At 42.1% G+C, this 15636-nt stretch overlaps 1 protein-coding gene across 2 annotated transcripts in view; it reads right to left on the bottom strand.

Moving 5' to 3' along the window:
- The window catches only part of MYOM1 (myomesin 1), a 178278-nt gene that overhangs the window by 83187 nt on the left and 79455 nt on the right, over positions 1-15636 (bottom strand). For both annotated transcript variants that reach the window (XM_045296152.1, XM_030887323.2), the window contains exons 11-13: positions 11607-11748; positions 6826-7025; positions 210-266 (exon numbers count right to left, since the gene is read on the bottom strand). In XM_045296152.1, coding sequence (XP_045152087.1) covers positions 210-266; positions 6826-7025; positions 11607-11748 — 399 coding nt within the window. The remainder of the gene's footprint in view (positions 1-209; positions 267-6825; positions 7026-11606; positions 11749-15636) is intronic.

Genomic DNA, 15636 nt, shown 5'->3' with positions numbered 1-15636 from the left:
GATCAAAGCCACAAATATTTATAGAAATACAAAAATATTTAGCACCCAAGAGTGTAAAATTTAACATTTTAAATCAATGAAATCACAAAGTATGTATTAGTTATATCTGGCATAATCATCTTTAGATTCATCCTGGTTGGTGCATGTATCACTTTACTCTGATTGATTCCTCTATTGGCAGTACTATCTGCAGAAACAATAGTTCTTACCTGTAGGTTCCTCTTCGGTGACAATGATTTGGCCAGTCCAGGGTGCTGAAGGGCGAGCTGAACAAAGACAAGTATCAAATTAGCAAACATGTGACCCCATTGTTTCTACTGCACTCAGAAATGTGGTAAACTGGCCAGATGAATAACCAGTGTATTTGCTTCTAGTTATGCATTTTCTTAATAGATCTTTAAAAATATGTATATGGTATTGGGGGGATACATGATCTGTAGTCTCATGGGATTCATGATCAGTTAAACCGGTTGTCTACAATTGATTGTGTCTCAGGATAGCAACCCAATTTGTTTCATAGGGTTTTCAATGGTCGACTTTTTGGAGGTAGACTGCTATGGACTTAAACCACCAGGCTACAGTTAGCAACTGTGGTAGTTATGTAATTGTCAATTTAAGTATTAAGCGTGTAGGGGTGGAATCTAGCCTGTCAATCAGATCATAGCCAATGAGGCCTCTGTGTGGGCATGGCCTTCTCCTGAGAATTCTGGGATATGCTGATTTTTCCTCCTTGGAGGCGGGAAACACTTCTCTCCTCTGACTTCTCTGGGAGACATTGCAGCTGACAAGACACATGGAACCAGCTAGTGCCTAAGGTGGAGAAGCCACATGGACCTACCCTGATGCAGCCGGACCTCTGAAGCCGGAGAAGCCACGTTGAGACCCTGCCAGTGCTGAGATGCTTACAACGCCACTGGATCCAAAGACTTTCTACCCACTGGCCTGTGATCATCCTGCATTCGGCGTCATTGCATGTGTTTCATGAGTCTGAAGAGGACTTTACAGATTGCTATCAGACATATGGGCTAATATCGGACTTAGGGACTTGGACTGGACTGGGTTGGGATGCTTTCTCAATGTTCAATTCCTCTTGTATATAAATCTCTCCCTTCTATACATATGAGTGTCTCCTTGAATTTGTTTCTCCAGACTAACACAGCAACCAAGCATGGTAACCACTCAGGACTACTCCCACCATTTGTGAACGCACATTTACTTACCTGGACTGATTGAATGATTCCTGCCATCACCTCCCTCCACCCCCGCTAGAATTATACACAATTTAATGCTTAATATGAATCTCCTGAAATAAGCAAGCATTCAAGTCCCTTCTTAATATATAACACATATTTGGAAAAGATGTTTCTAGAACAGTTGCAAACCCAGTCTGTCAATAAGGATGAACAGGGGTGGGACGTTGATCTGGAAATAAAGCTCATCAGAAGAAAATTTTCTCCATTACATTTTGAAAAGTGTTACCCACAAAGGAAACCAATTTAAATGCTGAGCCGAAAAATGGATAAGATAGAAAATATAAAAGTTAGTCAGGAAATCCAAAATCTTTCACCAGAGTTTGTACAAAAAATAGATAGGTAATAAATAGGACAACTTTTTCCCTTTTCTTTTTTTAAATTAAAAGATCATTTTATTGGGGGCTTTTGCAACCCTTATAACAATCCATACATCAGTTGTATCAAGCATATTAGCATATATGTTCCATCATTCCTTTCTAGACATTTACTTTCTATTGAGACCTTGATATCAGCTCCTCTTTTTTCCCTACCTCCCACCCTGGTGACCCCTTGATAAATTATAAAGTATTATTATTTTCATATCTTACACCAACCACTGTCTCCATTTCCACATGGTTTCTGTTGTTTGTCCCCCTAAGGCCCGCGCGCACGCACACGTGTGTGTGTGTGTGTGTGTGTGTGTGTATGTGTGTGTGTGTTCATGTGTCAATCATTGTGATAAATTCCCCCTTCCTAACCTCCTCTCCCCACCTTCCCCCTACCCTCCTGGTAGAGCTACTCCCATTCCTGTTCCAGGACTCCATGTGTTGTGAGCTCTTATGTCTTATCTGTACCTGTGCACATGTTCTGTCCAGCCTGCAGTGAAAGGCAGCACTGGGGTCATGATAGTGGGGCATGAGGAAACCTCAAGGAACCAGAGGAATATTGGATGTTTCATCGGTGCTATGCTGTGTCCTGGTTGACTCATAGGACAACTTATTTTCAGTTCATACAAGTGTTATTTTCACTGGCATTTATGAATGAGGAGTACGTGAACTTATGAGACAGAATTTGTAAGTTGACTAGTCAGCTGACTAGTGAAATGATTGGATAGCAACCCAACATGCTGATTAGACAAATTTCTGGGAAAAAGAAAGCCGTTGTTTTTACTGAGATTCTTGTGAGGCCTTTACATATCATTAAAGTAGAGAAGGACACTGTGAATATGGAATAAACAATATCCTTCAACTAGGGTGATTTTGTCCCCAGGGACACTAGGCAATGCTTGGATACAGTTTAGTTGTCACAACTAAGGGGTTGCTACTGGCAGAGTGGGTAGAGGCCAGGATGCTAGAAAGCATCCCCCAATGCACAAGACAGCATCTTCACAAGAGAATTGTCCAAATATCCATAGTGCTACCACTGAAACATCTGGTGTGTGTTGAAGTGTTGACTTCCAACAATTCTTCTGCTGACCCTTTATGGCCATTAGTATTGGGAATCTACCACTTGTCTATCAGTTGGCACTGTGGTGGCTTACATGTTATTCTGATGATGGCAGGTATGCAGCCCGTATTTCAAATACCAGCAGGATCACCCTGAGTGGATAGATTTCAGCAAAGCTTCCAGACTAGGACTGAGTAGGAGGGAGGACCTGGCCACATGCTTTCGAAAAACTGGCCAGTGAAAACCTCATGGGTAGCACTGGAACATTATTTGATTGAGTGATGGAAGATGAGTCCTTGGAAGATACTAAAACTATTACTGGGGGTGGGGGGCTGTTTCCTCAACGTAGAGCTGATCTAAATGATCAGAGGGGACTAGAGTTTTCAGGAACTTCACTCGTTAGTGGGCACAATTCAAAATGAGAAGAAACAGCTGTAAACAATCATTAATAATAAGAAAGTGGAATGTACAAAGAATGAATCTAGAAAAATCAGAAGTCATGAAAAATGAAATGAAAAAATAAAGCTAGCTCTCTTCGGCATTGGTGAGCTGAAGTGGACTTGCATTAGTGATTTTGAGTTGGACAATCATATGGTCTACTATTTTGGGAATGACAAATTCAAGAGGAATGATGTTGCTTCCATTGTCCAGAATAACATTTCAAGATCTATCCTGAAGCACAATGTTGTCAGTGAAAGGGTAATAGCTATATGTCTCCAAAGAAGATCAGTTAATAAGACTATCATTCAAATTTAAGCACCAAACACTAATGCTAAAGATGAAGAAATTGAACATTTTTACAAACTTTTGCAGTCTGAAATTGAGCAAGCATACAATCAAGATGAATTGATCTGGGAGGAAAGGAGCCAGTCAGGGTGCAGTGTAGCAATGATGAAACATACAACTTTCCTCTAGTTCTTAAATGCTTGCCCACCCCCACCCCCACCCCAGCCCAATATCATAATCTCAATTCTACCTTACAAATCTGGCTAGACTAGAGGATGTACACTGGTACAGATAGGAACTGGAAACACAGGGAATCCAGGGCGGATGATCCCTTCAAGACTAGTGCTGAGAGTGGTGATACAGGGAGGGTGGAGGAAGGATGGGGTGGAAAGGGGAAAACGATTATAAGGATCTACATATAACCTCCTCCCTAGGGGCCAGACAACAGAAAAGTGGGTGAAGGGAGACGTCAGACAGTGTAAGATATGACAAAACAATAATTTATAAATTATCAAGGGAAAGTTATGGGGGGAAAGTAGGAAGGGAGGGAAGCGGGGGGCGGGGGGTGAGGAGCTGATGTCAGGGGCTTACGTGGAGAGCAAATGTTTTGAGAATGATGAGAGCAACAAATGTACAGATGTGCTTGACACAATGGATGGATGGATGGATTGTGATAAGAGTTGTATGAGCCCCCAATAAAATGATTTTTTTAAAAGATGAATTGATAATTACTTGCTATTGTTAGAACAAGGCCATGGGTCATTTGTTGATAAGACCATCAATTAGTTGCTCAGATACAAGTTCAAGTTAAAGCTAAAGAAAATTAAAAGCAGCCCTCAAGAGTCAAAGTATAACCTTAAGTATACCCCATCAGAATTTAGAGACAGTCTCAAACATCTATTGGACATAATTGAACACTAAGGACTGAAGACCAGATAACGTATGGATGACATCAAGAACATTACATATAAGGAAAACAAAAGGGAAAAAAAAGAGAAAGAAATCAAAAGGTCATTAAAAAGTCAAAAAAGTGTCAAAAAAAGTTGTCAGCAGAGACTCTAAAAGGTCCTCTGAATGTGGACTAGCCCACGTGAATCAAAGAACAAACAGTTGAACAGAAGATTGCCAATGGTGGCTCAAGAATACAAAGTAAAGTCTTATAAAGAAATATGCAGAGACTTGACATTAGAAAATCAAAAGAGAAGAACACACTTGGCATTTCTCAAGCTGAAAGAACTGAAAGAAAAAAAATTCAAGCCTCGAGTTACAACAATGAAAGATTTTATGAGCAAAATATTGAATGGCACAGGGAACAGATGGAATGAATTTACCAGAATGAATTGGGCAACCTTCAACCATTTTAGGAGATAGTATGTGATCAACAACGGATGGTAACGAAGAAAGAAGTCCAAGGCACTGTCAAGAAAAACAAGAGTCCGAGAATTGACTGAATAATAATTGAGATGTTTCGACACATAGATGCAATGCATTAAAGTGTTGAGTCATGTATGCGAAGAAATTTGGAAGACAGTTACTTGACTAACCGGAAGAGATCCATTTCATAAATTTCACACATTAGCAAAATTTTTATGAAGATAATTTAAAATGGTTGCAGAAGTATATCAACAGAGAGCTGCCAGAAATTCAAGTTGGATTTAGAAAAGGACACGAATAGGGATACAATTGCTGGATTTGAGCTAAAAGACAGACCTCCTGAAAGATGTTTACTTGTTTTTTATTGACTATGCAAAGGCATTCAACTGTGTGGATCACAACACATTATAGACAATATTACAAAGAATAAGAATTCCAGAATTCTTCATTTTGTGCATGTGGAACCTGAACATAGACCACAGGCAATCATTCAAGTAGACAACAGGGTTTAAAATCAGAACAGCTGTGCATCCGAGTTGTATGCAGTCACCATATTAATTCAGTCTGTGTGCTGCACAAGTAATTCATGAAGGTGGGCCACAGGAAGAAGGTGGCAACAGACTAATCAGCAACCTGTTAAATCAGCAGGTTCTCAACCTGTGGGTCGCGACCCCTTGGGGCGCGAATGACCCTCTCACAGGGTTGCCTGATTCATAACAGTAGCAAAATGACAGTGATGAAGTAGCAACGAAAATAATTGTATGGTTGGAGGGTCACCACCACATGAACTGCATTAAAGGGTGCGGCATGAGGCAGGTTGAGAAGCACTGTGTTAAATGAAGATGACACAGCGTGGCTTTCTGAAAGTACAAAGGGCTGAACACGCTTACTGATGCAGATCAAAGACTGCAGCCGTCAACATCAACGAAAACAAAATCCTCACAACTGGACCCACAGACGACATCACAATAAATGGTGGAAATACAGAAGTTGTCAGGGGGTCATTTTACTTGCATCCATAATCAATGCTGTGGTCTAAGAAATCAAATGACATATTGCATTGGGTAAATCTGCTGCCACGACCTCTTTAAAGTGTTAAAAAGCAACAGGTCACTTTGAAGACCCAAGTCATGGTATTTTCTATTAGCTTAAGCTGGACAATGAATAAGGGAGATGGAAGAAGAATTGATGCATTTGATGTACGGTGTTGGCAAAAAATATTAAATGTACCATGGAGAATCAAGTATTGACCAGATAAAATGTGAAACTGTTTCTTTTTATATAGAGAAACTCATTGTGCTGAGATATTAATGCCCTAATGGCCAGTATGGAGGTTAAGAAATTCACTGTGAAGGAGAAAGAAAACTATAGGCATACTTTAGAGATATTGTGGGTTCAGTTTCAGACCACGACAATAGAGTAAATAGGCAGTAAATCCAGTCATACAAACTTGTTAGTTTCCCAGGGCATAGGAAAGTTATGTTTACACCGTGTTGTGGTCTAGTCTATTAAAAAAAATTAAAAGGTTGTGAAATCACTAAAATGTGACCCTGAGACACAAAGTGACCACATGCTGTTGGAAATATGGTACCAATAGACTTGCTCAATGCAGGCTTGTCACAAATCTTTGAATCATAAGAAGTGTACTGTGAGGTGCAATACACAAGGGGTGCTGGTACCATAGGCACATGGTGTCATGTCATTAAAGTAATACATTAAGGAACCAAAAAGCCGTCTAGGTGCTTGGTTTTCAGATTTCATTTCGGACACAATACCTGAAGTTCAGTTCAACAAGGCAATGTGCTTTGAATGAGAAGACAGAGGAGAGAAACGTTAGTCCTTTAGAGAATGAGCGAGTCAACATGACAGCCCCTTATTTGTTGTTTTATTTTTCCCCTCGAGGATAAGCCGATCAACAGAGGATTCCTTACTCTCTACTCCCTCTAGTGGAAGGAAGAGTGAGAGAGACTCTTGCCACGAGGCTGATTCTTGCAGGTTCAGAAAAGAAAGAAAAACGTTAAGGAAAGATAGAAATGCACATGCTTACTTTTGAGTTTAGCCTTTTCAGCTGGATCCAGGGCAGCCACAGGCTCCGATACTCGGGAAGGTAGACCGATTCCGTTCGTATTCACAGCTCGGACGCGGAATATATAGGAGCGGCCTTCGATCAGCCCCGTGACAGGGAACCGGGCAAACTTCACGGGTGTGTCGTTGCACTGAGACCAGGTGTCTGTGCCCACTTCACATCTAAGGGAGCGAGGGAAGTTGAAAAACATTTAAAAAGAGATCTGGAGCCACACTGAGTTAAGCGTGATGGAAACGTTTAGGAAGAATTAATGGTAATATTTGGACAATAGGGTCAATATAACTACCACCACTGAAGAGTCCATGTGAAGATTGCAGAAATGGTGAATGTTTTGTCATCTAGACTTATTGCAATAAGAGATAATGATAAAAGAAAAGGACTGAAATAAATAAAAAGAGATCTGGCTAAATGTGAGTAGGTAGCTGCAGAGCTGCAGATCTAGCCAGTTGCTCAGGTGTCTGTGTAAAACATCAGAGTGATGTGCTAATTATTTCATTGCAGACCCAGGTTGGTTCCACGGCAGCCTGTCTCCTTGCCCAAGGGGCACGGAGGCTCCAGGCTTCCTGAACACACCTGTGCTCTTTGAGCTCATTAAAACCAGGTCAGCACTAGATGGGGCCCAGCTACCACTACCACCGCCGCTGAAAAGGATCATACTAGAAGGCCCTGGGCAGAGTAAGAGAAAGTCTGGAACGAAACTCAAAATCATAAAAAAGAAGAGAAAAAAGACCAGGCTTACTGGTCAGCTAGCGACTGGTTGAAACCCCCTAGACTCTGTTCCTTATTCAATTCTTCAAGTCTGCAAGGGAACTGAACTCATTCTCCTGGCTCCACTTTCAGCCAAACCATCGTTAGGTTCTAGGGGAAGCAATACATTAGAAACGTACGCGTACCTTAGACTGACCAAACACTTCAGATGGAAAGAGCAGCACTGACCAGGGGCCTCCCTCAGAAGGGGTTGGAAAGGAGGAGCCTGGAAACAGGAAGCTCAGGGAGGAAGTGGGATGATTTGAGGACCCGTCGAGAGGATTGCAACGGACGAGCGGGGACAAAATACGTCTCAACTGTTGAATGTAAACTGTTGGGCTGCCCTGTAAACCTTCACCAATTCCTAATAAACTTTAAAAATTTACTCTGATTCTGATGAAGAAGAATGGGAAACAAAAGCCATTCCCAGGCTGGGGGAGGCCCTGGGTTTGGGGGGCAGACGCAGCAAGCTGGCATCTGCCATGTTTACATTTGAGAGATTTTGAGAAGGGCGCCTTCAAGCATCTCCACTGCCAATGTCTTCAATCGCAACATTAATGATTCTTTTTGTGTGTGTGTGTGTGCCTTTTTTGGGCATTTTCTGTTAAAAATGGAACTAATGGTGAGAAAGTCAGCGCTGTAGAGGATGCTGTGGTTTGGAAGTCGTGCGCTGCATCTCACTCGACAGCAGCCCACTCCAAGCCAGGACTTGTACTCGGGTTGATCTGTATGGGGTGAGAGTGAGCGGTAGAGAGATTTTGAGACTTGCAGAAGAACAGGTGCTTAGGACTTCTGATTTCTCACTGGATGCTTTTACTGCCTCTGCTACCTGGGGTAGAGTGGGTCACTCCCAGAGAGCTGAAGATAACACCTATATGATGCTACTGGACTGTGCACACTCTTAGGGGCTCAATACATGATTGCATTATACGGCATCAAGACCACACAGTTCCTATTATCCGCGGACCCCTGCCCCAACCATTTAAGAATATTTAAATTCTAACTATATTACCTTCTCAATATGACTCCATGTTCCAAATGTACTATTCTCAGGTGATTCTTATGAGGAAGGAGTGGCCAATGACCATGCTAATCTGGTCAGTGTAGAGATTCTTCCATATCCTGCTCCAACATCACCCTCCCATTGTTCTCACCCGTAGGTTGAGTACGATCAGATACAGCTTCACTCCCTGTTTTCTAAACCGTTCCTTTGTCAAAACTCTGGAGCTGCTATGGTCGGGGTGTGAAAGTATGAAGGTGATTTTTCAAACTACTCTTGTGTCCAGCACTCCCACTGGCACTGCCCTCTCTCTGTCCTGATACTGCTACTGGGATTGTGGCAATGAACAGGAGAGAGTGCTTCAGGAAGACAGGACAAAGGGCAAAGGGCACCAGGGCTTCTAGACACTTTGATAGTGTATTGGAGCAGAGAGAGCACAAACCTACAGACAGGAGGATATTTGAATGACAGTTCCACTACTTACAGCCTACGTGACTCTTTTCAAATGCTTTGGCTATTTGCAAGAGCCTGTGTAGACCACAGAAGCCGGGTCTTGTGCCCACTCACATCTAAGGGAAAGAGTGAAGTTGAAAAACATTTCGAAAGAAGTCTGTAGGGCACACTGAGTTAAGGGTTATGGGAAGTTTTAGGACCAAAGGCTTAGAGCAGGAAGGATTATTCAGGTTCTAACAAGGCCTCCATGATTCTGTTACCCAGAACCCATGGCCATCTTTTATGTTGCTGGAGCATGGGCTGCCAGAATGCGATATTGCCTGATGTTTTATTTTTGGCAAATAAAACACTCACTTAAATAATACACCCCAGCATCTGAGGAATAAGAATGATGGAATGAAATGGAAAAGCTCTGGCACAGTGCGTGTCTCATGATATTTCCAGAAGAGAATTTTGGTCTCATTTGCCTGTCCTCCTGTGTTACAGGTAAATCACACCATTCTGCTCATTTTCTTTATTCTCCTGCTTAGGTGGATACAGTCTGAAAAGATCACCTTTGATCAAAATTGTACAATAAAGTTTTAAGTCATTGTCAAGGAGTCATGGATAGAATGTGGTTGTTACTGATAATTAGAAAACAATCCAATTGCACCTGCATTTGTTCTATGAATTCAAGTTGATGATTAGAGCACATTAGTTCAACAGTGGAATTTGAAAACCTTATCAGATCATCTTAAGTAAAGCCATTATGTGATATTAGGTCTACTTATTTCATAGTTTAATTCTGTTTTCTCAGTGTTAATTGAAGTCAGCAAAAAACTGCCTAGTGTGTTTGCAAAAATAACATAGGTGGAGGGTTTTGTACAGCTGACAAAACCATATAATTGGTGTGCTATATATGAAAAATATGGTACATTTCTAATGCATGGTCAGTACTACTCCCTACTAAGCATCTGAGGAGGGTGAACTTTGTTCATGAAGATCTTCAATAGAAGCCCAAAGCTGATTGTCAGGTGTGAGCAGTCGTTCTAGGTTGGAGAACAGAAACAGGGAGGTGATTTCTCGGAGAATTCAGATTAAAGTTGAGGGACAGCATCGCTTAGGCTGGTGAGGAGAGCCCAGGCTCGAGAAGCCAGACTGCATAACCCAAACTCAACGTCTGGCTTCATTTCCTTCTTGAAATGACAGTACCTTCCCCAAAGATTTTTTATTCAGATTAAATATATGTGAAGTGTTTAGAGCAGAACCATGTACATAATAAATGCTTAATAAATACTAGCCACGATGTTATTTTTATTATGATGAAGGCAAGTGGGGAACAAAATGTACTGATTCTCCTGGGTCTGTCCCTGAAAAGTTGGCAAGTGCCTTGGAAATGTGCCAAAGTTCAATAAAACAGGAACTTTAAGAATGAAAAAAATTTGATCTAAACCTTCACAGTTCATCATTACTAACTGATCAAAGAATGTGGAAGCATTTAGTGTTTGTTTAAATATGATGTCATTCTCTAAACACATAGTAAATATTTAGATTTATAATAACAGTTTATAGATTGACATAGTAAATAAACACTAAGTATTTCTTTGCATGGTATTGAGCCCACAGGCTTCAGTAATGGTCATATATTTATTTATTCATTGCTATATATAGGAGCCCTAGTGGTGCCCTTGGGTAAAGGTTAGCTAACCACAAGATCGGAGGTTCAAAATTATCAGTTGCTTGCAGGAGAAAGCTGAGCTCAGTTGCTCCAGTAAAATTTATAGCCTCTGAAAACCTCCATAGGGTCACTATGAGTTGAACTGGATTCCGTGGTAGTGTTTGTTTGTTTGATTTTCAAATAAATATTAAACTTAATATTCTTTGGTTCAAATATTTTGACTATAGTTGTATATACTCACATTATTTGTTTCTAGTGATTTCCACTGTCAGATTTTACAACTCACAAATGAAAGAGAATTGGAACAATTGTTTGAGTAGAAACGAAGTCAGAGAACAATGGATTTAGGCCATCAATCTAAATTTGTTGTCTTATTATCCAAATTGACTAGTTAATGGGTAAAAATTACATATTACGGTAACTCAATATAAAAAGCCAACTTTCTAAATCCTGTAAATAGGATTTCGTTAAACTTTCTGAAGTCGATATTCCTTAGTCACTGATTTACTAGGCATATGGATATGAAAAGTATTGAATACTAGCTATTTGACTTCCAAAGGGGCCTCTATTAGATTATAAGTTCATAGCATTCTTGTCAAATTACTTACTTGATGTGATAGTCAAATTAAAAGACTATCTATGGAGGATAGATAGGTAGGCTATACCAAGGGGCTTCAGAAATAGAGGAAGATTTACAAAAATGTTCTGAAGTTCCTTATATGTGGTGCATCCATGTGATACATACCTATGATATAGATATGTAGATACTCACAGAGAAAGAGAGTGTAGGAGAGAAATGTTCACTTAAAACTGATGGGAGAAATCAAGCATGCATCTCTCTGATCCAATGACTTTACTTAAACTGAAGTGAAGGTAAGCACTAACTTATCTATAAAATATCCCAGAATAGGACTCCCTCCGTCAACGGCTGGCTGCTTCCAAGAGATGATGATGTAATCTTTGTTGGCATCTAAGCATACCACATCCAAGGGGGAAGCTGGTGCGCCTTTAATCTCGGCATCGGCATCTAGGAAGACAGAGAAGTTTCCCATTAACCCTCTCGGATTTGCTCGCCAGGCTCAGCCTGCTGGGCCTTCGGGGCACACATTTCCGGCAACACCACCATATTGGCTACACCGCTGGTTGTAGGAGAGCAAGCTTCACTCTGATGGTTTGCTTACCAACATCACAATGTGCACTTTCCGTCTTCTGCAGGAAGCACAGTAGGTTTGAAAATAGAGGGGGTATGGAAATGACCCCTGACCTTTGCCTGGTGCCTGGTCAGAATCTTTGGAGAGAAAAAAACCAATACAGAGATGTTGGCACTTGCTACCAGGGAGAGTCCAGGGAAGTTGTGCCAGAGAGTCTGCCCTTAGGCCATGTATGTGCAATGTTGGCTACTACCTGGAAACTCAGAAGGAAACCAGCACCCCCAGACGGACCTCTGGCTCCATCTCCCAAAGAGTAGTCACTGTGCATTCCGCCGTCCCTAACACTGGGGACAATGTGGAAGAGAGACAGAAAAACATTCTTCTCGCTCAAATATTTGTTCGCAAACTGAAGATACCGATGAAAGGACTCTGATGTAATACTCACATTGGAGTTTCGTTGATCTGAGGCTAGTGAAAGTCCAGGGGTGGACAACAGACACGGAGGGCAGGGACCGTTTAGGAAATGGGATCTGTAGACTGCGTGTCTTCGGGACAGCACAATTAGTGACTCAGGGATGTTCTCAGGAGAGGAGGAAGGTAAATGAAAACATTTTGTTTATAACCTAAAGTAAGAACTATCAAGATGAGCGGCAGAGTCCCGGGTGGGCGTGGGGGTGGGGGGAGGTCCACACTGGCCCGTTCGTCCTGACAGTTGACCAAGCTTTTATAAACAGAGCGAGCAGGGGAAGAGGCCGAGACAAGTAGAAGCCACCCAAGTAAGGGAAAACACTGCTGCTGACTGAACAAGCACACTGATTTTCTATGACATGCACTTGTGCGAGGAGCCCTGGTGGAGTAGCGGTTATGTGCCACCTGCAAGGTCACCGGTTCGAAACCACCTGTCACTCTGCACGAGAAACTCGGGGCTGTCTAGTCCCACAGAGTGTTACAGTCTCAGAAACTCACAGGGACAATCATCCCTGTGCTATAAGGTCCCTATGAGTGGGCATGACGGACGGCAGAGCGTTTTGAGTGAGTACTTCTGTCACTTTAATGACAGCACGGCAGAAATACATATATCCTTCTGAGTTTAATAATTGTGTGTGGCTGTGAAACAGCTCAAGTCCCACCGGTTTGCAACATTCCCATTTTGGCCTCCAGAATCCGCTGGAAATTGTCCCGAGGAGAACTTATTTCCTGCATAAGTTCTATAGGCGACTGTAACTCCATCATCGTACCTCAAACTGGACACACGGTTCCTGCAGGATTCAAAATAGGGCACGGAAGCCTTTGGGTGGGGAGAAACCTTTCTCTGAGGGCGCCCTGGGGGGAGGCAGAGACAGACTGCTTAGCTTCCAGAGGTGACCACTCAGTCATGTCCTTCTGTTAAACTACCACCCAGGGACCCCGAACAGCTAGAGCAGGTGAGTTAGCCCCATCGTCTTGATGATGTATGGAAGGCTGGATAAGCTTGGCAGATAGCAGGCATTTAGGGAGCCAGTGGTCAGTCTTTCTAGGAAATTCCTTAGAATATGCCCTTCAGGGGGAAGGACCTGAAAACCTCTCGGGTCACGCAGGCCTTCATTCTTTGATTCCAGGAGTTCCATGTCTGCAGTGCAGTAAGTAGTCCTCTGCCAGGGGCTAAACACAGAAGTTAAAGAACGAGGATTACTTTCCCTCTTGGAAGTCACCAGGTGGTTGGGAGCATGGGACACCTGACATGAAAGAGCACACTGTCAGGCAGCGTGACTAAGGAGAGGGAAGTGAGGGACGCAGTTATATGGCCTTTGGGGTCAAAGCATTTGGCTTCCAGCAACTACTACGCAGTGTCTGGCCACCAGTCCCCGTTCAGTCAGCATTAATCCTCCTGGGGGCCTCTGTCCTGCCTTATCCTGATCCCCAAATAGCCACACGTTTCATAGGTTTGTTTAACTGGGTCACAGTTTAGCCTGTTAGTTTTTACACAGAATGAGCATTAACAACTTCTTTCAAAATATACCTAATCCTATTATTTATATTTATTATAAGTGCTATACATGCTTGTACCATATTCCATCTCATTTAAAATATGATCAGTTAAACCCCTTTTAATTATATTACTCAGAGATCACTACTGCTAACATATTAGCCGGTATCGTTCTAGATTTTAAATATATATATGTATATATACATATATGTGCTGAAAGCTGATCTTAAAAATTAAAAATGAGATTATTCTGGCAAAAGGGTAAGTCAAAAAGTACTGCTTCGAGGATCCTAGTTCCTACATGCACTGGTTTATTCCAGATAAGCATGTGTCTACAATCAGTGGACGGCTGCAGACAAGTTTAGTCTCTTTAAGGTACTTCATAATAGGGGTCCTCCATAAAAGCATGCCACAAAGACCAGCTACTCAAAGGGATGATCTTTCCATCAGCCTTTTAAGCCAGTTCAAAGATAATGAACGCCACTGTGTGTGGTGAACTTGTCAAGGGACAAGTCTTGAATTTACTGATACGATCCAGAGAGCAAATTTCACCGGAAGCAGTGGTTTCCAACAGGATGTGCTGGGCCAGTCCACTTCAAGGCACCTCAGAAGGTTCTTGTGACGGTCTTTTGTAGACTATTCCAAAGGGACAATCTTGACAGATTTTGTTGTTGAGAGACACGGGACGCTCATGGGAGCTTATTAGAAAGAAGTTTCAGGAAAATAGGAAACTGCATCGGTGAGAAAAGCTCTAGGAAATTTGGGCCGAGGGCTTTTTTCTACCATGGCAATGGACCTTCTCATTTTGTGAGGCAGCAAGGGCTATTCCCAGAGAATTACCCAGGGAAAGCTCGCTCCATCCTCCCTACAGGCCTGATCTTGCTCCTTCGGACTTCGTTTTGTTCCCCAAGCTCAGAGAACATTGGGAAGGATCCTGGTTCGAGTCCCTCGAGGCTGCCAGAACAGCTAGTTTGGTATGGTGCACATGGAAGGGCACAGAACTCTTTGGGACAGGGTTAGAGATAACAACACTGCCTTCAGAGGTGGAGAGACCGAGACGGAGGATATGTGCGGAAACACTATATTTTGATATTTTTGTTTAATAGCAGTTTCTATGGTTTTGTACCAATACTGTTTTAGTTACCCAGGTATACCATCAGTTTCCTCCACTGCATGGTATTCTGTTATTTATATGCAGCATTTATAATAGCATATTTAACAACTTGCAAATAGTAGATATTTAGATTTCTTTCAGTTTTCCCCAACACAATGTCTCTTTATCTTGGTCTGATCCAGGCCAATTCCTAGAACTAGCAGTCTTGGACATGTACACTTTCAGTACATACTGACATAATGCCTGGTTAATGTTAGAATCAATCATATTTACCAGCAATGCACACAGTGCCTGTTTTCCCGCTCCTTCCATTTAGTGTATTCTTAAAATATTTTATTATTTTAGTACAATAGATAAGGACATGATCTCATTTCCATTTTTTCCTGAAGTTAATTACAAGTGACAACTTATTCATATATTGATTTGCCACTTAAGGCAGCCCTGGCGGTGTGGCGGTTAAGGCCTAGGCTGCTGACCTAAAAAGGGCAGTGGTTCCAACCCACCAGCTGCTCTGGGAGAAAGGTGAGGCCGCCCTCTTCTGTAAAGATCTACAACCTTGGCAGCCCCGTGGGGCCCTTCGACTTGGTCCTACAGGCTTGTCCTGAGTCAGAATTAACTCAATGGCAGTAGGTTTGGTTGGATGTGGGTTATTTACAACTTTTAATTCTTCTTTAATGATGTTTC

The sequence above is a fragment of the Echinops telfairi genome, unplaced genomic scaffold (genome assembly GCF_000313985.2).
Source record: "Echinops telfairi isolate 266 unplaced genomic scaffold, ASM31398v2 ScPeMD7_7400;HRSCAF=8409, whole genome shotgun sequence".
Lineage (NCBI taxonomy): Eukaryota > Metazoa > Chordata > Mammalia > Afrosoricida > Tenrecidae > Echinops > Echinops telfairi.
This window is presented reverse-complemented; position numbering and strand designations above follow the sequence as displayed.